A 21,814-nucleotide genomic window follows, 5' to 3' on the forward strand; every position below is an offset into this window, starting at 1 on the left:
TGTACTTGACCTTCCACTGTTTCGTCTTCTCTCCTCCTGTTGAAACCCTTTTCAACAGGAGGAGAGAAGACGATGTTCGACTGTGGTGCCACTTCAGTTATTTGGAGACAGATTTCACATCATCTCAGCCCAGGTTGCAGCTGGCTGATTGAGCCATACTGCAGTGGTTAATATATCAGATACTGTCATGAAGTGTAAACACACTTAAAACAGGCGAACTAGAAGCTTGGATGCTCTAAAAGTATGTAAATAAAACGAGTTGCTATTCAGTTGCTTTGTCCATCCACACTATTTGGTCAGGTGTGGCATTGCTCTGGCCCTGAACAAGCTGTCCCAGTACCTGGATGAGTCTCAGGTGACCCCTCTCTTCCTCTTCTTTGTGCCTGATGCTCTGAATGACCGCCACGCTGAGGTGCGGCGCTGTATGTTGGATGCTGCCCTCTCAGCTCTCAACACACATGGAAAGGTACAGTTTGCTGCCCTCTCCGATTCGCCAACCACAGACATTCATTTCAGATATGCTCTCAGCATTTATGACATGCACCATACGTGACAGGACAATGTGAGCTCACTGCTCCCGGTGTTTGAAGAGTTTCTGAAGAACGCCCCCCAGGACGCCAGCTACGACTCTGTCCGTCAGAGCGTGGTTATTCTAATGGGCTCCTTGGCTAAACATCTGGACAAAAATGACCCCAAAGTCAAACCCATCGTGGCCAAACTGATCACTGCACTCTCAACACCGTCTCAGCAGGTGAGCAACTCGTGTGCTTCTGCACCACTTCTCTCCATATAGTTTGAGCATCCCAGTGTTTCAGTTTCATGCGACTGTTTATTCAACCGCATCTTTATACGTGAAGGAAATGTAGCAGGGAAATGCTTGTACTGGTTCTTCATGTAGGTCCAGGAGTCAGTGGCCGGCTGTTTACCACCGTTAGTCCCAGCCATCAAGGAGGATGCTGCCGGGATTGTCAGGAACCTGTTGCAGCTGCTGCTGGAGAGTGACAAGTATGCCGAGAGGAAGGGGGCCGCATACGGTCTGGCCGGCCTGGTTAAAGGCCTCGGTATCCTGGCTCTGAAACAACAGGATATCATGACCACGCTGACAGACGCTATCCAGGACAAGAAAAACTTCAGACGGAGGGAGGGTGAGTGTCAATCATCAGACCAGTCTGCCGGGTGTTGTACCAACTGTCCATCACCAGATGGCACAATCTGCAGGTACTTGAAGCATTGGCACAAGAATGTCCATCCATCCATCATTCAAGTCAAGTCAAGTCAGGTTTATTAGTGTGTCACCAAACCCCAACCAAAGTTCTGTCCTGACTCTGTCCAAGTAGAGCAGGTCCAGCACCTCCCTCCTTCAATGAACCTCCACCCAACAATTCTCCATCAGCAGCACATCCTGCAACAGCAGCCACCAGAACCTTCCTTTACCAGCAGGAAGGTGGAGCAGATCCAGGATCAGTGTGGACGGACGTCTGCTTTGACCGGTTGGAGGGAGAGAGAGCAGGAGAGCAGGACAGAGACAAAGACAGAGAATGGAGGAAGACAGAGAGACAGAAGGAAAGAGAGGGGCAGAGATAAAGAGAGAGAGAAAGGAGGAGAGACTGATGGACAGAGACAAAGACAGAGAATGGAGGAAGACAGAGACAGAAGGAAAGAGAGGGACAGAGATAAAGAGGGAGAGAAAGGAGGAGAGACTGATGGACAGAGACAAAGACAGAGAATGGAGGAGGACAGAGAGACAGATGGAAAGAGAGGGACAGAGATGAAGAGGGAAAGAAAGGAGGAGAGACTGATGGACAGAGACAAAGACAGAGAATGGAGGAAGACAGAGACAGAAGGAAAGAGAGGGACAGATAAAGAGAGAGAGAAAGGAGGAGAGACTGATGGACAGAGACAAAGACAGAGAATGGAGGCAGACAGAGAGACAGAAGGAAAGAGAGGGACAGAGCTAAAGAGAGAGAAAGGAGGAGAGACTGATGGACAGAGACAAAGACAGAGAATGGAGGAAGACAGAGAGACAGAGATAAAGAGAGAGGAGGAGAGAGTGATGGACAGAGAAAAAGACAGAATGGAGGAGGACAGAGAGACAGAAGGAAAGAGAGGGACAGAGATGAAGAGAGAGAAAGGAGGAGAGACTGATGGACAGAGAAAAAGACAGAGAATGGAGGAGGGCAGAGAGACAGAAGGAAAGAGAGGGACAGAGATAAAGAGAGAGAAAGGAGGAGAGACTGATGGACAGAGACAAAGACAGAGAATGGAGGAAGACAGAGGGACAGAGATAAAGAGAGAGGAGGAGAGAGTGATGGACAGAGAAAAAGACAGAATGGAGGAGGACAGAGAGACAGAAGGAAAGAGAGGGACAGAGATGAAGAGAGAGAAAGGAGGAGAGACTGATGGACAGAGAAAAAGACAGAGAATGGAGGAAGACAGAGGGACAGAGATAAAGAGAGAGGAGGAGAGAGTGATGGACAGAGAAAAAGACAGAATGGAGGAGGACAGAGAGACAGAAGGAAAGAGAGGGACAGAGATGAAGAGAGAGAAAGGAGGAGAGACTGATGGACAGAGAAAAAGACAGAGAATGGAGGAGGGCAGAGAGACAGAAGGAAAGAGAGGGACAGAGATAAAGAGAGAGAGAAAGGAGGAGAGACTGATGGACAGACGGGGACGTGAGCAGGTGGAGCTACGGGTGGCAGCTGGAGCCTCTTCAGGTCTGGAGCCTCCTCCAGCAGCACCAGGATCTGGGATGAGGGGAGAAGAAGAGGAGTTAGTAACACGTCTGAGGACAGGAGGAGGAGAGAGAAGCCCAGTGCATCATGGGAGATCCCAGCAGTCTGAGCCTATAGCAGCAGATCTAAGGGCCAGCCTAAGCAGTCCTGACTATAAGCCTGATCAACAAGGAGGTCTTAAGTCTGCTCTTAAACCTAGAGAGGGGGTCTGGGTCCTGGACTGAAACTGGGAGACGGTTCCACTGGAGGGGAGCCTGACAGCTGAAGGCTCTGGCTCCATTCTACTGTTAGAACTCTAGGAACCAGCAGGAACCCTGCATCCTGGGAGTGAAGGGTTCTAGCTGGATCATAGGGGACTAGGAGCTCTGTCAGGGATGAAGGAGCCTGATTGTTGAGGACTTTGATGGTAGAAGAAGAATTTTAAATTCTGCTCTGAATCTGACAGGGAGCCATGCAGAGAAGCAGTCCAGGAGAGACCTGGTCTCTGCTACCAGTTCTAGTCAGGGGGGCAGCAGCGTTCTGGACCAGCTGGAGAGTCTTTAGGGACTTATTAGTCCAGCCTGGTAGGAGGGAGGTGCAGTAATCCAGCCTGGAAGTGACAAAAGCAGGGACTGGTTTTTCTGCATCTTCTTGAGCCAGGATGTGTCTGATCTTAGCGATGTTACGTAGATGGAAGAAGGCGTCCTGGAGAGATGGCACCAGAATGTCTCCTTGGAAAATGTGCCTGAAGAATGTGAATCACATAATTTCAGTTTTATTCACCAGTTTTTATCTGAAGTCCCAACTGTATTCAACTCTCAGATCAATTTTAGTTTAATGACTTTGTTGATTGAACTGGAAAGTGGAACTCGGTGCAGATTAACGGAGCGTCCACTTCTGGTCACATCCTGTAATGACAATGTCACATTGTGGGAGCTCGATTGTCCAAAGGCAAAAGTGATTTGTGAAAATGAACTTGATCTGTGCTTGTCATGTTGACATTCCGACCTGCAGATCATGTTAACCCAGCCTCTCCTCGCTCATCTCTCTCAGGGGCTCTTTTTGCTTTTGAGATGCTGTGTAACATGTTGGGGAAGCTGTTTGAGCCATACGTCGTCCATGTGCTGCCTCACCTCCTACTCTGCTTCGGAGACGGGAACCAGTACGTCAGAGAAGTGAGTCATGATGTCACATCCTAGTTGTTCTTCCTTCTTTTAATGTCTCACTTCCTACTCAATTAGCTTCACAAGGTGTGTATCATCTAAACCTCTTGTAATAACTTACTCTCTGTATTTCTGTATCATGCATTAGCCACCCACTGAAGTTTTACTCTTGTCCCGAGCAAACATGTTGCCTCTATCCTTCCTTGTTCACTAGGCTGCTGACGACTGTGCCAAGGCGGTGATGAGGAACCTGAGTGCACACGGCGTGAAGCTCGTCCTCCCGTCTCTGCTGGTGGCCCTGGAGGAGGAGTCCTGGAGGACAAAAGCAGGTGTGCAGGCCTGGGATGGAGGGATGGTTCTACATACCTTAAACTTTCAGAGAATCATTGTTTTGTTGATACCTTGATAATTCTGAAGGGTTGTGTTATAATGAATTGTGTTATTATGAATTATTCTTGTTAGCACCAGGTGATAGTCTGAGTTGACTCTCCTCTCATGTTAATTCCAGGCTCGGTGGAGTTACTGGGTGCCATGGCGTTCTGTGCTCCCAAGCAGTTGTCCTCCTGTCTGCCCAGCATTGTGCCCAAGCTGACTGAGGTGCTGACTGACTCCCATGTGAAAGTGCAGAAGGCTGGTCAGCAGGCGCTCAGGCAGATTGGCTCCGTTATCCGCAACCCTGAAATTCTTGGTAAAAGAAATGTTAAAAATGATATGTTTCCTACTGGTGATTGATCCGTTTGTACTTTGAAAAGCTGTAATTAGAATAATGTCCTGTGTGTTTGTTTCAAAGCCATTACACCTATCCTGTTGGACGCTCTCACTGATCCATCCCGGAAAACCCAGACATGCCTGCAGACATTGTTGGACACTAAGTTTGTCCACTTCATTGATGCTCCGTCTCTTGCCCTGATCATGCCCATCGTGCAGAGAGCCTTCCAGGATCGCTCCACAGACACTCGCAAAATGGCTGCTCAGATTATTGGTAACATGTACTCGCTGACTGACCAGAAGGTACAATACAAATATAGCAACCACCTAAGAAGAACAGCATGAGAGGAAGCCTTGAGAGAAGTGAGGTCAGTGGTGAACAAATGTGTTACTGTTATTTTCTAGGATCTGTCACCATACCTGCCGAGTGTCATTCCTGGACTTAAGGCCTCTCTGTTGGACCCAGTCCCTGAGGTGTGTTTTTGACCAGAAGCGGAACCACACTACTAGTGTGTGTGTGTTTGTGTGTTGCTGATTGTGTAGCTGCTCTTCTGCAGGTGCGTACAGTGTCAGCCAAAGCCTTGGGTGCCATGGTGAAGGGAATGGGGGAATCCTGCTTTGACGACTTGCTGCCATGGCTGATGGAGACGCTGGCCTCTGAGCAGAGCTCTGTAGATCGCTCTGGGGCTGCCCAAGGTCGCTCCCATCACTCATCTTCTGTCCTTGTTCTGACTGGTTATTATAATTCTTTAGAGATGCTGACTGGCTCCTCTCTGTATGTGTTCAGGTCTGGCTGAGGTGATGGCTGGACTGGGAGTGGAGAAGCTGGACAAACTGATGCCAGATGTGGTGCAGACAGCCAGCAAGGTGGACATTGCATCCCATGTCAGAGATGGCTACATCATGATGTTCATATACCTGCCGCTCACCTTCGGCGACCAGTTCACTCCCTATGTGGGGCCCATCATCCCCTGCATCCTCAAGGTATTTAGCTTAGCCCCAATGCTGCCACTGCACCACCAGCGCACCATTATCGCAATCTCTACCCTTCTCATTATGTAACACAACAGCTGAGGGCTCAACACTACAATTTGAATTTGTTGTTAAGTCTACTATTGTATCACGTTCCAGTCGGGCAGCACCATAAGTGGAAGACTCCTTCAGTAGTTAAGAAACAAAACCTAGTTTAGATGACTCGCATATTGTAACCCAGCAGGTTTGGAATTGGAACCACTTGTGTCTGTATCTCATGGGACTGACAGAATTCTGTGCTGGTACTTTTTGGTACTGTCCGGGTCTCAGTTTTCTATTAGCCAACGGTCCAGTTTGGACTACACTTGGCCAACACATTAAAACCCATCTCCTCTTGTTGTGTGCTAATGGCTGACTGTAATGTTTGCCTTCCATGAGCTACTTCCCTAAGCGCTCCGACTGTGAGCATGCAGCCGGTTGGTGTCAGTCAAACCAGTTTAATGTATAAAAGCAACTTCTATGAAGGCCCCCGTTTCTTTTACAACTTCACAACATGATATTCTCCTGAAAAAAGGCAAAATTGTGAGTGGCCATTGTTATGGAAGTTAAGAGGTTGATGTTGATGTAGGAATGTTTCGGGCGGTCACCTCTGAATGTCTCCTCCTCCAGGCTCTCGCTGATGAAAACGAGTATGTGAGAGACACGGCGCTGCGAGCTGGCCAGCGCATAATCAGCATGTATGCCGAGACTGCCATTGCGTTGCTGCTTCCTGAGCTGGAACAGGGCCTGTTCGACGACCTGTGGAGGATCAGGTTAGAACTACACTCGGGATTCTGGTGGCGGCTGAGAAGGTGTCGCACTAGTATTACACAACTCTGTCCCTGTGTAGGTTCAGCTCAGTGCAGCTGCTTGGAGATCTGCTCTTCCACATCTCTGGAGTGACAGGAAAGATGACCACCGAGACAGCTTCTGAGGATGACAACTTTGGAACTGCTGCGTCCAACAGAGTATGAACACATTTATTCTGTTGATCCATCCTGGTGGTTAAGGAAATAACAGCTGTGGATTTGTTCAGTCTTATTATATCTTTGGGGCGGCGTGGCTCAGGGGTAGAGTGGCCGTCTAGCAACCAAAGGGTCGCTGGTTTGATCCCCGACCCCGGTGACCATGTCGAAGTGTCCTTGAGCAAGACACTGAACCCATAATTGCTCCTGATGAGCAGTTTGGCGCCTTGCATGGCAGCCTCCACCATCAGTGAGTGAGTGTGAACGGGTGAATGAGACGACACTGTAAAGAGCTTGGAGTGCTGCTGAGGTAGAAAAGTGCTGAATAAACTGAGTCCATTTACTATTTTACCATTTATTAAGGCCCCACAGCCGAGAGGGCTGAGTCTGTCTTTCAGTGTCTTTCTGTTGCTTCTGCTCTTAGGCCATTATCTCAGCTCTGGGGGCGGAGCGCCGTAACCGTGTCCTCTCTGGCCTCTATATGGGCCGTTCAGACACTCAGCTGGTGGTCCGGCAGGCTTCCCTCCATGTATGGAAGATAGTGGTGTCCAACACCCCACGAACCCTTAGAGAAATCCTCCCGACCCTCTTCACCCTCCTGCTGGGCTTCCTGGCTTCAACCTGCCCTGACAAGAGAACGGTCCTCTATTTTACCTCATAGTCTTTAAATTCTCTGGTTTGTACTCTTAACTGTGTCACTTCTGAAGCTGCATGTCTATGGTTTCAGATTGCTGCTCGGACACTGGGTGATCTGGTGAGGAAACTGGGAGAGAAGATTCTTCCAGAGATCATTCCCATCCTGGAGGAGGGGCTGCGCTCCGACAAGAGTGACGAGAGGCAGGGCGTCTGCATCGGTCTCAGTGAGATCATGAAGTCCACCAGCAAAGATGCGGTTAGTCTGTGTAAAATGTCTGAAAGATCGTTTTCTTTACAATCTCTCCCTCAGCACAGACACATTTTTACAAATGAAAACGAGAAACTAAATAACTGAACCCAAGTTGTTTAGTGTAATAAAAAGGCTCCTGAATTTGTCACAGTTAGCGGCTGACTACTCGCAGCTCTAGTGTGAGCTTGTGGCACGAGGATCTTGTAGAATAGAAGGTTTGTGGTTTTACAGTACATGTCGATGGAAGGGTGACAAGGTGGTACAAGTTTAAATGCCTTATCAGAAGTGATTTTCAGGTTTTTCTGGGCCTGGCACTTAGGAAGTTGAGCTGGTTGCATTTAATCTTAGCGTTGGCGGATGTGTTTTTATGCAAGACATATAATCCCTAACTGCTGTAGATGGTTAGGCCTGAGTGACAGCTCTGCTGCATTGGTTTGTGGAGGAAAGGCTTATAGAGTCCGCATCTCATATCTAATCCTTTTTCATGACAAAATCCTGAGAAATCGTAAAAATAAAGGTGTTAATGTTGATGTCTGGCACCTGAGACAGGACTGACCTAATGGTGGTTGCACTGCAGGTGCTGGTCTTCTCAGAGTCCCTGGTCCCCACAGTGAGGAAGGCTCTGTGTGACCCTCTGGAGGAGGTCCGAGAGGCTGCAGCCAAAACCTTCGAGCAGCTCCACGCCACAATCGGCCACCAGGCGCTGGATGACATCCTGCCTACCTTGCTTAAGCAACTGGTGAGAGAGTGAAGTCGCCATCAGTCAGCAGACAGCATGCGTGAGACTCACTAAACCACTACATGTCTTTCTCCCAGGAGGACAAGGACACAGCTGAGTTTGCTCTGGATGGCCTGAAGCAAGTCATGGCGGTGAAGAGTCGCTCTGTGCTGCCTTACTTGGTGCCAAAGGTAAAGTTTCTTCCTCTGTAGAATTATTGTGTCAGGCTGTGTGACTGACATCACAAGTGTCCCCTGTCCTACCAGCTGACTGCTCCACCTGTCAACACACGTGTCCTGGCCTTCCTGTCTGCTGTGGCTGGAGATGCTCTGACACGCCACCTAGGGGTGATTCTTCCTGCCCTGCTCTCCTCCCTCAAAGGCAAGCTGGGAACAGAGGATGAGGCGCAGGTAACACTGGAGACCACCAGCTGCAACTGCTGTTGTCAGATCTCCAGATTAGTAAAATCCTGAATCTTTGTTTTCCTCGGCCTCAGGAGTTGTGCAGCTGTCAGGCGGTGATCCTCTCTGTGGAGGATGAAGTGGGCCAGCGCATCATCATAGAGGACCTGTTGGAGGCCACACGCGGTGCAGACCCCGGCCTGAGACAAGCTGCTGTCACCATCCTCAATGGTTACTTTGCTCGTACCCGCCTGGACTACAGCGCCCACACACGTACTCTGCTGTCAGGCCTCATCCGCCTCCTTAATGACTCCAACACAGAGGTCCTGGCTCAGAGCTGGGACACCATCAACTCCATCACCAAGGTGAGCTGATGGGAAGTGCAGCTTTAACCTACCTTTTTAATCGTCGTCGTCGTCATTGTCGTCCTCCTCTTATCCGGTGGGTCCGAGTTGCGGGGGCAGCAGCCTCAGCAGGGAAGCCCAGACTGTCCTCTCCCAGCCACGTCCACCAGCTCTTCCGGGAATCCCGAGGCGTTCCCTGGCCAGCTGAGAGATATAATCCCTCCAGCGTGTCCTGGGTCGGCCCCAAGGCCTCCTCCTGGACGCCTCCCTTGGGCCTCTGTGTTGGAGTCATCAAGGAGGCGTCCTCTCCAGATGCCTGAACCACCTCCACTGACACCTCTACCTGGAGGAGCAGCAGCTCTACTCTGAGTCCCTCCTGAAGGACTGAGCTTCTCACCCTGTCTCTAAGGGAGAGCCCAGCCTCCCTGAGGAGGGAACTCGTTTCAGCCGCTTGTATTCAGGATCTTGTTCTTTCAGTCATTACCCAGAGCTCATGACCTTTTTAATTTCAATTGCAAATGTGAACCCAGTGTTGTTGTTTTCACTTGTGTAGAAGCTGGACGCCAGCAGCCAGCTGGCTCTGATCGATGACCTGCATCGAGACATTAGATCAGCCGCCACCGATGTAAAAGATCAGCACCTACCTGGATTCTGTCTGCCCAAAAAGGTATGCGGGTTCCTCTTGGTGCAATAAATCTTTTTCCTCTTTCTCGAGCATTCCTCTTCTTGAGCTGGTCAGATAACACACCTGCAGAGAGCACTTCATTGTGACAATCACAAACTAGTTCTGTTGGACTGTTTTATCCAGCAAATTACTCTCCCCGTGGTTAGCAGTTTGCAGCTCAACATTAGCAAAGTGAAATGTATTCACAAGTGTTAGAACCTTTCTGCAGGTTAAGAGTTCAGACGACCAACAGAAGCAGTTTAATTTTGGGGGAAATGAACAAATGTATTTGCTTTCTTACTGCAAGTGAGATGAGATTGTCTATGAAAGTTTGATGGTATCCTTTGGCTCACTGTTGGTCATCTCCAAGAAAACAGGACCTCAAAAGTTGGAAGTCTTTACTTTTTACAATCATTAGTTTGCTGATATTACTGGAGTATCTCTGTGGTAGGGTGAGACCGGATCTACTCATCAAGAGACAACATGAGTAGGGTCACTTGTATGGACTTTGCCCACACTAGTGAAGGACCAAATGTGTACTTGGATGAGACTTGTATCAGTCGTCTCCTGATCCCAGACAGGAAACATTCGGAAGGATCTGCTGCTGTTCTTTGGTGTAGAAATGATTGTCTGTCACAGGGCTTTTGGTTGGAGTGAAAAAAACAACACACACACACACACACACACAGATCCACATACACCGTTCACCTTCACATCCTGTTGGTCAGAACTAACCTGCAGCTGCCATCTTGTATTGTAGAAAACCCCTGTGCACACAATTTTATGACATTTTATTTCCACAAAAACAAATCCATTGAAATCATGGATTTATGATTAAAACCAGAAGAAAAAGTTGAAGCAGAAGTTCATGGCAGTGTGTTCTACTGCAGGGGGTGACCTGTATCCTGCCTGTCCTGAGGGAAGGGGTCCTCACTGGTAGCCCCGAGCAGAAAGAAGAGGCAGCCAAAGCTTTGGGAGGGGTCATCAGACTGACCTCCCCAGAGGCGCTGCGGCCCTCTGTGGTCAACATCACTGGACCGCTCATCCGCATCTTGGGTGACCGCTTTGCATGGACAGTGAAGACGGCTCTGCTGGAGACCCTCACCCTGCTGCTGGCAAAGGTCCGCTCCTCTCCGCAGATGAACCAGGCATCGTCCCACTGCTGGTCTCTAACCTCTGGAATGTCTTCGACCCCCAGGTGGGCATCGCCCTGAAGCCCTTCCTGCCTCAGCTGCAGACCACCTTCCTAAAAGCCCTGCAGGACTCCAGCCGAGCTGTGAGGCTGAGGGCTGCTGAGGCTCTGGGCCAGCTGGTTTCTATTCACACCAAGGTCGACCCGCTCTTCACCGAGCAGCTCGCTGCCATCCGCAACGCTGAGGACTCTGGAGTCAGGTGTGTTCTCCGCCACCATTTCATCCCAAATTAGTATGTGCATAGTCAGGTAAACTAAAATAGGTGACTGGCTGGTTTCCTGTGGCCAGTGTGCTGCTTTTCTACCCTGGTGGTACCGTGTAGTGTCGTGGAGAAGGCAGAGCGTGAAAAATGTGCTATTAGTTACTTCAAAAATCAGGTCCGTCAAGGACTTAAGAGAACAAGCTTCTATAGACACAACATGGCGGCCTGTGGAGGACAGGGCTTCTCAGTTTCAGCTGATTACACACCAGTGGAGAAGGTTCTGAACATTCTATAAATGGCAGGCGTACAGTGTTCTTCTAAGTAGCACGCTTGTGTTCTTGAACCTCTTACAGGGAGACGATGCTTCAAGCATTGAGGTTTGTCATCCAGGGGGCCGGATCAAAGGTCGACCCAACCATCCGCAAGAACATCACAACCACATTGCTAGGCATGCTGGGACATGATGAGGTATGACATTAGGAGCCGTGAAGACTTTGTTCAGTGACGTACACACAAATCATTAAAATGAAGAGTTAATGTGTCGCTACATGGAACCTGCTGATTCTTCTGTGGTCTCAGTAGAGAAACGGAAGTCAGGCACAGAGGATGTGGTTGTCTGAAAAGGTGGTTAAGTCTCCGTGTTAGTCTGAGAGCATCTGATGGTGTGTGTGTTCGCACGTTTGTGTGTAGGATGCTACTCGGATGGCTTCAGCCGGCTGCGTTGGCGAGCTGTGTGCCTTCTTGTCAGAAGAGGAGCTGAAGAGTGTGTTGCTTCAGCACATCTTGGGTTTGTATTTAGATTATTGTCACTTCACATTCTCTGATCCCCTATAAATTTGTGTGTGTGTGTGTGTGTGTGCACGTGCACCTGCATGCATGTGTCCAGCCTTGGGCTAGCATTTTAGCAGATTTGTTGAAGGCTTAATAAATCCTGAGTGTGTGTGGGTATATGATATTAATGTACTGCATCGGCTGGACTCTTCCTGCTAATGGATGTGTTGTGTGGTAGCGGATGTGTCGGGGGTGGACTGGATGGTGCGTCATGGTCGCAGCTTAGCGCTGGCCATCGCTGTCAAGTGCGCTCCAGAGAAGCTGTGCGTGAAGGAATACTGCGATACTGTGACTGAGACCATTCTGACCAACGCTGCTGCTGACAGGGTGAGGAGAACTCCACTGGCCCTCTGCTCTTCATCTGTGAACCCATTTTTGCCATGAATGAATACTGCTTGCTTTGGCGGAATCATTCAACATTTTGGTAAAACTCATTCATAAGCCGCCTTGGTTTTGGGCTCCAGTGGTTGCAAAGCAAGCAGGAGAGTGTCCATGCTGTCACCATGGATTCTTTTTTCAGTACACCCACATCTTATAGCTTATATTTTCAACATTTGTAGTTGAGTAGTGATTGAATGTGTGAGTATGTGGCCACTGACGGCGACTGCTGCTGCTCCAGATCCCCATCGCCACCAGCGGCATCAGAGGGATGGGCTTCCTGATGAAGCACCACCTCAGAACGGAGGGAGGCTCCGGAGTTTCCCCGCGCATCGTCACACATTTTGTCAAGGTAAAGCAGGAACAGTTTGACTCGGCTGCTAAGTGCAGCTTGTTTGCTTCCCTTTTCTTCTTGAATGGAGGAAGTGAGAACCAGTAGAACCTCCACAGCCTGCAGGATTTCTGCAGAACACTTCAAATGAACCCATTCAGTAGCTATAAACTCCAGAATCTGCTACGATCACAATCCCAGAACTCATGGCCTCGCTAGAACCGCTCAACGGTTTCAAGCCTCGGACAGAACGTTGCAGTCGTCATTGCAGTTTAACTTCTGTTTTTGTTTCTTTGTTTCATGCCCAAACGTGTCCTGCCGATATTCTCGGAATAAAAACTAATTTGTTGCAGACGTAAATGATGTTTAATTGGTCATCACATTTAAAATCAAAATGGTTTCCAACAGCTTGAATAATAAGAATTAGAATGAGTTTAGGTCATGAAACCCCAAAGTGATGACAGACGACATCAGAGCCGGGCTGAATAATCAGGCTTTTAATTTCCACATTTGAAAAATCCATATTTTCAGCTCCTGTGGAAGTTCTACCATAGAACATGTGGTTAGTTTAGAATGTGGTTTATTGCTGGTAGGTGCATGTATGCTCCTTTGATACTTCTTTAATAAGACGCTTTAAGAAGCAACGGCTGCTGCTTCCCCTGGTAGCAAACGCTAACTGAAGAATGAGTTTCAGTCCAGTCGGCAAGACTTTGTTACGTTACAATTACATGTAACTTAGAACATGTTTAGAAGTCTTGAAATCCACTAAGCGTGTTCATCTAATTCAACACATGGATGAGGGTCATGTTCACGTGAACCAGAGGTCTGCCTCATCTTGTGCGTCAGCTCGTTTGCTTCGGTCTGAGTCAGGTGATGAGCGCTGGCTCTGGATTCAGTTGGATGTCCAACAACCCAACATGAAGCACATGACATCAGTTTGCATATTGGTCAAGTGTGTGTGTGTGTGTGTGGTGGGGGGGGGTTAAACTGGGGCCTGTCTCTAGCCAGCCTTCCTCTGTAGGTGGAGGGTCGCTGTAGTGGCGGCCCCCCCACCGAGGCCCCCACCCCAAAGGGCCTCAGTGCCGCTGCTGTTGTTCTGGTTGCTGTTGCGAGGGAGCGGGTGTGAAAACGCAGGTCTTGATGTGTGTCTGTGACCTGGCAGTGTCTTCAGAATCAGTCCAGTGACATCCGGCTGGTGTCGGAGCGGGTGCTGTGGTGGGTGTTCAGAGACCCCGCCACGCCCTCCATGGAGGCTGCTCACATCAAGCCTGTGCTGAAGAGTCTGCTGGACAACACCAAGGACAAGAACACCAGCGTCCGCTCCCAGAGCGAACACACCATCGTTAACCTGCTACGGCTGCGGCAGGGGGAGGAGACCATGCAGGTGAGACCCCGCCTCTATTGTGGGCACACTCTCGCCAACACTGTTGACCTGATCCTGTGCTTCCAACTCTTCTGTCACCTAGAACATGAGCGCCATCCTGGACGCTGCCAGCAACGACCTGCTGTCCGAGTGTCACCGCCGCTCTCTGAAGAAAATCTCCAGCCAGCCGGACGCCAGCGAGGAGGTCGACGACACCATCCTGACGTGAACCCCAAGGATAATAGACATGTTACACACATCATGTATGATGATGCCCACGTTGACCCTCATGGACTGCAGCTGAGATGGGGTTTTTACCCCCCCCCCCCCCCACACACACACACACACACAGAGCTTCACTTCTTAATGGCCTTTAAACCCAAATTAAACCTTCATTTTTAATTTGATCACAATTTGCAGTTGTCGGGTCAGACTGACTCATGAGGCCAATTATGTTTTGACTTTTTGATGTTTTTCAATTTTACCTAAATGAGTTGAGATCTGTGATGTCACAGCCCCCCCAAATCATGAAGGGTTATTTTCAGGTGTGAGAGTTGAGGGGGGTCTCTTATAAGACCATCCTTATGTCAGTGATGCGGTTGTAAAAGGCAGTATGAAATAAAAAGATCATGACATTTATAATGTAGCGTGTTGTCCCTCCATAACAACCTGCTGTCAAACACTGGGGGGGTCGGCCGCCTCCCGAAGAGTCGCCATGTCTTCAAAGAAGAATTGAGTCTGGAGACAAACGAGTCTTTTCCTATCAGGTGATGCTCCATGTTGTGTTGATCTGGTTCAATCATATGGGGGGGGGGGACTTATTAGTCTCGACTTTCCTCCACAGGATCCTCTGGTGTCGATCCCAGACAGAGCACCGGACCAAACCGGAGTCATACGTTGTTGTTCAGAACTGTAAGAAGGAGAAACTCGGGTTTTGTGTGTGTCTCGGGTCTTTAGCCACGTCTGCTGCTCGCAGGCTTCTAGAACTCAGTTCCCTTCAGACCCCCGAGCCTTGTGGGGATCCCCTAGCGCTTGCGGAACCCGGGTTCTGCTGGTATGTGATGGGACCCTGTTATGGCCGGGTGGTCGGAGCGTGCGCAGTGAGGCCGGATGATCACAGCTGGGTGCAGCTCCACCAGAGAGGGAAGCGGAGTTTCCGGCTGCTCGCAGCGAAGGGAGCGGACTGCTGACGCCGTGAAACTCCGAGAAAAACGCCGCCGGCCCGGGTACAACAGTGTGTCCCATCGGTAGTGGTCTTTCTTACCGGGGATCTGGGGCCGGTGACTTCCGAGGACTGAGGGGGTTGGACAGCGAAGCGGCACCAGGAGGGGTGAGCCACTATCTGCCGGCATGGCCAGGGACTACGATTACCTCTTCAAGCTGCTCATCATCGGGGACAGCGGTAAGCGACGCCGGGGATGGGGGACGGGAAGTGGGCCTGGTCTGGTGTTTTATATTGGGAGAAGTCAGGTTCAGCTCCGGATCCACCATGGCCTCCTACGTGTTCGCATGGTGATTTATTCCTTCAAAGCATGGAAATGTTTAATGTAACGAACATATCCGCCATGTTGGTGCAGCGGTGACAGGGCGGAGGTTGAGCGTCCGGGCCGGGCATCTCAGGCCGGATGTCGCTCCAGATCTTAAGGGTTAGGGTTCGGCAGCGTTTCTCGTCTTGCCCGCGATCCTGCTTGGCTCGGTGTCATTGGACATGAAACATTAAGCAGCGTCACAGCAGGACGTAATTAGCCTCCTCATTTTTCTTCTGGTGTTTATGTCCCGTTAGCTTCGGTAGCTAGCTGGTGCTAATAGACTGGCTGCTCATAGAGACAACCATTAGCTGGAAGAGGTGTAAATGCATCAAACTGAGCTCTGGCATCAAGTACAGAAACTGCACTTTATGTTTGAGTGGTTTTATTTTAGCGAAGATATTGGCTGTGTATTGTTTTGTAGCCGTTAGCATGAAGGTGCTAGCCGTTGAGTGGGGGAATGCTGCACTGCAGTCACAGCTCAACCATCACAACTGTGTGAGTTGTTACCAGTCGGGTTTTACTCCTGAGTTTGTAGTGAATCTCACTTTATGTTGCGCTTGCAGATCGTACACGTGTGAGACGGATAGTTAGACCACACACACACACACACACACACACACACACACACACACACACACACACACACGAACCTCAGCAGCAACATAGAATATTTATGACTGTAACGAGATCAAACACTGAAGGTCTACCTAAGAAAGGTGTGTGTGTGTCTGTCTTGTAGCTCAGGCCAAAAAAAATGTCAAATCTGGTCTGTGACCAGATTTTTTTTAATCATGCTACACCTCAGGTACACACAGTCCTTGTACAGCTCCATTTAAGTAAAATGCACTTGTTTTATCATGACAGCTTGTGAAAGCAGAGACACTCACACACACACACACACACACACACACCCCGTTCGCCCCCCCGCCTGCAGGACCTCTTTGTGGCCCATGATGGGTGCATTCATTGACCACCCTGATCCTGGCACTGCCCTGTCAGGCTGCAAGGCAGCCAGCTAACCCTTCACCATGTCCTACACACACAGACACCAGTGTCCCTCAGCTGCCGTTTGGAAGTACAAATAGTAGTACTGCAACAGGAATACTACACAGATGATTTGGACGAGATGCTGCGACTCCCATTGTCCATCTTCAGCTGCTGTGTTGGATGTGTTATTGAGATTGTGACATCCGTCGGGTCCTGAACTGCCTTCAAATATGCCAAGCAGTGTTCTTGCTATTGGAAAGTGGCAGAAGTTAAAAACAGGCATGAAATACAATTTTTATCAGGGAAATTCAGCTGATTAGTCACAGACGTTTGACGGTTGCTCATCTTCTCTGACTTTGTCAGTGGTGCGACTGGGGGCCACACCCCTGGCCTGGACGCCGTGTCATATGACGCTACACAAGGATTGCAGCAGCTGCCCAGGGCGACGTCTCATTCTTGGTTTGCAGCGCCACACGATTTTGGGTGATCAGGGTGTAATGTTGGAAACTTGTGGGTCCTCGGGCAGGTGAAGAACTGGAGATGTGTGATTGTTGTGTGAGTTCTGGTAACTGTTGTGTTCTGTCTCGGCTGCAGGGGTGGGCAAGAGCAGTCTCCTGCTTCGATTCGCAGACAACACATTTTCAGGTATGTTGTGTTCTCCTTTAAGGTCAGGGACGTAGATTCAGCCCTCTACAGCACCTGTGAGTTGATGGTGTGTTGGCGTGTGTCTTTGCAGGTAGCTACATCACCACCATTGGTGTGGACTTCAAGATCCGGACAGTGGAGATCAACGGCGAGAAGGTGAAGCTACAGATCTGGGACACAGCCGGGCAGGAACGTTTCCGCACCATCACCTCCACGTGAGTCCGTCGCTCCAGGAACATTTCCACAACAACCGGGGGGGTCCATGCCACTGGTGGTGGTGGTGGGGGGGGGGGGGGGGGTAAATTACGAGTTAATTGAAGCAAACTTGGGAGGGTCGATAACTGCAGAGCCACAACAGCCCAATTTTTGTTGTTGACTTTATTGAATCTGCGTGGACGTGATGATTTGCTTGCTTGAGCCTCCATGTTCCGACTGATCCGGACCAGAGGAGCTTCAAGACTCTCTTATCAGACTAAGAAGTCAAATGTGTTGAGCATCAAGAGCTGAGCTGCGCCTCCCCCACACAAGGCTCCCAGCGGCTGCTCATTTGCTCTCAAACCTTCGGCTCTACGAGGAAGCACGACAACCAGCGAGCGCAGCTGAGCTGTCCCAGAAGCATTCGTCAGAAGAGTTGGCAGTTGTTGGTGTTTCGGTGTGTTCACGATGGCTCTGCAGCAGCGCCGGCAGCACAGGTGGTGGTGCACATGTATGGTCATGTGATCAGTTGTGTCCGTACAGACGCCTCAGTAGCAACGTTAGCACTGACGTCACCACTGTAACAAAGAGCTAAAAAGTGCGTGTGAGAGAGACCCATTTGACATTCTTTCTACGACTGCGGTCTTGATTACAGCAGCTTGTTGATCGATCCTTCAGTAAGTCAGCAGTGTCGTCCGTTAAGAAGCTCAGCTGTTCAGTCCCAGTGTGGGTCACCTGGCTGACGGTTCACCTGTACCAAGGTGTTGTGTAGCCATCACTGTCCCATCATGGAGGACATCCGCCTGCAGTGACAGAGTGATGCTCTACCTGCCAGGAACCGCTCTACCAAGCTGCTGGCGTAGTTCAGCTGATTTGTTCTGAAGTAGAGTGGCATGGCGTCTCGTTAGCACCTGAGTCAGCGTTCCTGTCCAGACGGTCGCCGCTCCGCCCCCTCAGACCGGCTCCATCCAGAGTGTTTGTCATGGTTTTCTGTTGTTGGCTTTTTGTAAACCTGGTGTTTGTGTCAATCATGCATGTAATTGGTGTGTTCACATCAATCCTCTTTTCCAACTTCCTGCCCGATTTTAGTGTTTTTGTGGGCTGCGTGCACACACACACACACACACACGCACGCGCACGCGCACACTATTGTTCATGTATGTTGGGGTCCAGCCTGCTGCTGCTTTTCATTGGTCCCACACTGTTGTACTCCTGTAGCGTGTTAGCTTAGCTGCTAGCACGCTACAGGAGTATTACTGGACTTCTGGTCAAAATCTTTTGTTTAAAGCCTATTAAAATGCATAGCTGCTTCCTTTTTTGAAGGCATCTGATCCAGGATCAGGTGTGATTGCCCTGCACAGTGGACATGACAAAGTGTCTCTGTCCTCCTCTCAATGTTCAGGTACTACAGGGGGACACACGGGGTCATCGTGGTCTATGACGTCACCAGTGCGGAGTCCTTCGTCAACGTCAAACGATGGCTGCATGAAATCAACCAGAACTGTGACGATGTTTGCAGAATATTAGGTGAGCGTTCTCATGCAGGTTCTCCCGGTTCTCCTCAGTTCCTCCTTTACGCTTCTCATGTTCTTTAATTTCAGTTGGCAACAAAAATGACGACCCAAACTCCAAGGTGGTGGAGACGACTGACGCCCAGAAATTTGCTGAACAAATGGGCATCAACCTGTTTGAGACAAGTGCAAAAGAGAACATCAACGTCGAGGAGGTCAGTCGTCATGGCTACCGACTGGCGCGGGCGTGTTTTGCTGATGGGTTGTGGTTACAGAGTTGACTGTTGTATCTGCTGATTGGCCTGTCACAGCTTAACAGTTTACCTCAAACAAACTGATGTGTTGACATCAACCAACCCGCCCTCTTGGTGGCAGGGGTCTGCTTTATGATAGGTTATGGTTACAGAGTTGAACAGGGCCCGCCCACCTTGGTTCTGTAAGGTCAAATCCTGTTGATGTTCTCCACATGACGGCTGTTAGCTGACTGAGCCAGTTAGCTACAGCCGACAGATGGCTTGTTGTAACTGCAGTGGGTGGAGCTTAATTGCATCGCTTCTGTGATACTCTGAGAGTAGTGAGGTTTTAGGAGGTACTCACCGCCGCTGTGTCCTGGTGTCTCCCTGCAGATGTTCAACTGCATCACAGAGCTGGTTCTGAGGGCCAAGAAGGAGGTTCTGGCCAAGCAGCAGCAGCAGCAACAGAATGATGTGGTCAAACTCACCCGTAACAGTAAACGGAAGAAAAAGTGCTGCTAGCAGAGTCCCGCCCCCACTAAAGACCGGCGCCATCATTTCTTCACGCACGCAAACACACGAGAGGACTCGGAGCGTCTAAATTAAAGATTTAATAAATATACAGTGAAAGATTAAAAAGGAAAGAATTGTCCCCTTTGGACAAACGAATCATGAAGACTTTAAAACTAAATATATGTACAGATTTAATGAAACGTCCCATCAGGTTTGGATGGAATTGAACTGAGGTGGTCCGTTCTGATGGACGGCCCACGTTGACCACCGGCGGCCATGATGCTTCCACCTCCACCCACACCGCCTTCATCAGTTGTTCCTCACCCTCATTCCACTGCACACCAGGGGACAGTCAGACGGAGGACGTGGACGCGCCCCCTCTCTGGATCTGCTTGTCTCTAGTTTTATTATGGGGGGGTTGTTGGGAGATAGCTAATAACATGAGTTGGCGTGAACGTTACTGCGGCTCACGCCACGACATCATGACATGCTCCATTTGTTTTTATATTTGATGTGACGGGAAATAAATCACATGGATGATGATGATGGTGATGATTGGTAGACGACCTCTAGAGACTAACCCTGATGGACAAAACTGGTCACTTCTTTTGTGTTTTTCTTGTCTTTTTTGTTGCCAAGCGTCCTCCACCAGTGCTGAGCCAACCGCCATTTGTTTTTTCCCTCCGCTCGAGGTCGCGGGGTCGATCACACTCTTCGCCGCAGTCTTCTGCTCTCCTTTCAATATTCTGTTTGTTTTAAACGATGATACTGCCAATATTCTCTCTCCTCACTGGACTGTTGCCATGGTGACCCAAGGCTGATGAGGGTCTCGGTCGGCCCCCCGCACCTCCACATCGGCACCTCACAGCGACTGACATCCGTTCACTGAGGAGGATGCCCCCGTTTCTCTCAGTCGTCATGGTGACCCACCTCGCCATCACCTGGCTGCTCCACCGGCGCTCAGGTGTCACACTTATTCATACTGACATGTTTTTCTTTGTGATGATTTGGGAGAATTACCAATGGGCAGAGCTGTTTTACATCCTGTGGGCGGAGCCTATATAGGAGGTGGCGCCCTGTGTCAGAGATGATATCAGATGTCACCCATTATTTTTGTCCATCGTGTATATAATATATGTGTGTTTATATTCAATATAGAAGAAACACACAAAGGTGTGTGAGAATGAAACTCATCAGCTGTGGTTCGATGTACACTGGACAACGAGAGATGTACTCTTCAATCCCAACATGAATTTAATCAGTAATAAACATTTTAAAGGAATAAACCTTGAGGTGGTGGTGCTGCTCCACGGGTGCAGACTTCAGACGTCGTCGATTCACAATCATTTCAGTGTTTTTTCAGTGAACGCGAGAGGACTGACGTCAAAACTGACGTTGCCTCCAGTACCACGCGTCCTCCGCCGCGTCAGTCAAAGATCAATTCCACATCACGAAAATCGGATCGTGACCAGAGTTTGAACTAAACTTTCTGTCAGTCAATGTATGTGTGAACTTCAACCACATAAATCAACTAAAACTAAAATTTTGAAAAACTGAAATAATTTTTCTGCTACTTGAAGTTCTTTGGTTATGTGCAACAACAGGATGGATGAATTTGTACTGACAAGTTGAAGTACACACGTTTTTAAAACTTCAAAGAACATCTTCCTCACGTTTCATCAATGTGCTTGTACTCTTAAAGGTTTGGTCCTCGTTGAGCTTTTCCTAGTTTCTCCTGTCGTGTGGACGTGATAGAAACATGAAATCCGTGTGTAGAATTACTCATCCATGACTCGTGGACCCGTGTAGTCCAGAACTCATCCACAATCCTGCATTTGCACATAAAAATACTGCAGATGTTTCGAAAATTGTGCCATGAATCTTCAGAATATTTCACCTCATTCAACAGTGCTGTTAGTCAGTGGAGAATAGAAGCATTCACGGAGCACAATGAGCCTGCACTGTTCCCCTGGAGAGAGAACGCACCCCCCCCCCTCCCCCCCGCACGCACGCACGCACGGGCTAGTGTCGGATGTTTACCCACAGAAACACACAGTAGTCTGTGTTTCAAAAGGGTTTTCAATTGTAAATCTGAATTCAACATTGAGACACTAGAGGGACGCTTTCCAGACCAGGGTCCAGGGTCCAGGGTCCCCCCTACCCGGTCCAGGGTCCAGGGCCTCCTGCTAGGACAGACCACCCTCTGGAGGCAGAGCTGTAGTTAGACGGTTTTATTCATGAAGGGTTGTCATGCAGCACCAACCGAGTGTTGATAACTCTGATTGGTGGATGACTGGACTGCCAGTCTTGAAGCAGAAGACAGGATCAGTTC

General features: G+C 49.4%; 2 protein-coding genes across 2 annotated transcripts in view; both read left to right on the top strand.

Moving 5' to 3' along the window:
* Nucleotides 1-14,518, top strand: part of gcn1 (GCN1 activator of EIF2AK4) — a 28,906-nt gene extending 14,388 nt beyond the window's left edge. The window contains exons 31-57 of the mRNA XM_086207590.1: nucleotides 301-466; nucleotides 557-751; nucleotides 899-1,145; nucleotides 3,765-3,886; nucleotides 4,089-4,203; nucleotides 4,383-4,562; nucleotides 4,665-4,885; nucleotides 4,988-5,056; nucleotides 5,140-5,278; nucleotides 5,370-5,566; nucleotides 6,224-6,366; nucleotides 6,444-6,561; nucleotides 6,983-7,198; nucleotides 7,286-7,450; nucleotides 8,022-8,183; nucleotides 8,261-8,353; nucleotides 8,429-8,572; nucleotides 8,659-8,928; nucleotides 9,461-9,574; nucleotides 10,462-10,692; nucleotides 10,770-10,963; nucleotides 11,320-11,434; nucleotides 11,657-11,753; nucleotides 11,976-12,124; nucleotides 12,417-12,527; nucleotides 13,669-13,890; nucleotides 13,973-14,518. Of these exons, the coding sequence (XP_086063716.1) occupies nucleotides 301-466; nucleotides 557-751; nucleotides 899-1,145; nucleotides 3,765-3,886; nucleotides 4,089-4,203; nucleotides 4,383-4,562; nucleotides 4,665-4,885; nucleotides 4,988-5,056; nucleotides 5,140-5,278; nucleotides 5,370-5,566; nucleotides 6,224-6,366; nucleotides 6,444-6,561; nucleotides 6,983-7,198; nucleotides 7,286-7,450; nucleotides 8,022-8,183; nucleotides 8,261-8,353; nucleotides 8,429-8,572; nucleotides 8,659-8,928; nucleotides 9,461-9,574; nucleotides 10,462-10,692; nucleotides 10,770-10,963; nucleotides 11,320-11,434; nucleotides 11,657-11,753; nucleotides 11,976-12,124; nucleotides 12,417-12,527; nucleotides 13,669-13,890; nucleotides 13,973-14,098 (4,321 nt within the window). The 3' untranslated portion in view covers nucleotides 14,099-14,518. The remainder of the gene's footprint in view (nucleotides 1-300; nucleotides 467-556; nucleotides 752-898; nucleotides 1,146-3,764; nucleotides 3,887-4,088; nucleotides 4,204-4,382; nucleotides 4,563-4,664; nucleotides 4,886-4,987; nucleotides 5,057-5,139; nucleotides 5,279-5,369; nucleotides 5,567-6,223; nucleotides 6,367-6,443; nucleotides 6,562-6,982; nucleotides 7,199-7,285; nucleotides 7,451-8,021; nucleotides 8,184-8,260; nucleotides 8,354-8,428; nucleotides 8,573-8,658; nucleotides 8,929-9,460; nucleotides 9,575-10,461; nucleotides 10,693-10,769; nucleotides 10,964-11,319; nucleotides 11,435-11,656; nucleotides 11,754-11,975; nucleotides 12,125-12,416; nucleotides 12,528-13,668; nucleotides 13,891-13,972) is intronic.
* A 652-nt stretch (nucleotides 14,519-15,170) lies between these two features.
* On the top strand, nucleotides 15,171-20,988 carry rab35b (RAB35, member RAS oncogene family b). Its single transcript, XM_086207593.1, has 6 exons — nucleotides 15,171-15,271; nucleotides 16,980-17,030; nucleotides 17,122-17,245; nucleotides 18,628-18,752; nucleotides 18,827-18,951; nucleotides 19,363-20,988. The coding sequence occupies exons 1-6, from the start codon at nucleotides 15,220-15,222 to the stop codon at nucleotides 19,489-19,491; spliced, it is 606 nt and encodes a 201-aa protein (XP_086063719.1). The 5' UTR covers nucleotides 15,171-15,219; the 3' UTR covers nucleotides 19,492-20,988.
* The last annotated feature ends 826 nt before the right edge of the window (nucleotides 20,989-21,814 follow it).

This window comes from Aulostomus chinensis, chromosome 6, assembly GCF_037954235.1.
Source record: "Aulostomus chinensis isolate RoL2024-O1b breed Wild chromosome 6, RoL_Achi_v1.0, whole genome shotgun sequence".
In the NCBI taxonomy this organism is placed as follows: domain Eukaryota; kingdom Metazoa; phylum Chordata; class Actinopteri; order Syngnathiformes; family Aulostomidae; genus Aulostomus; species Aulostomus chinensis.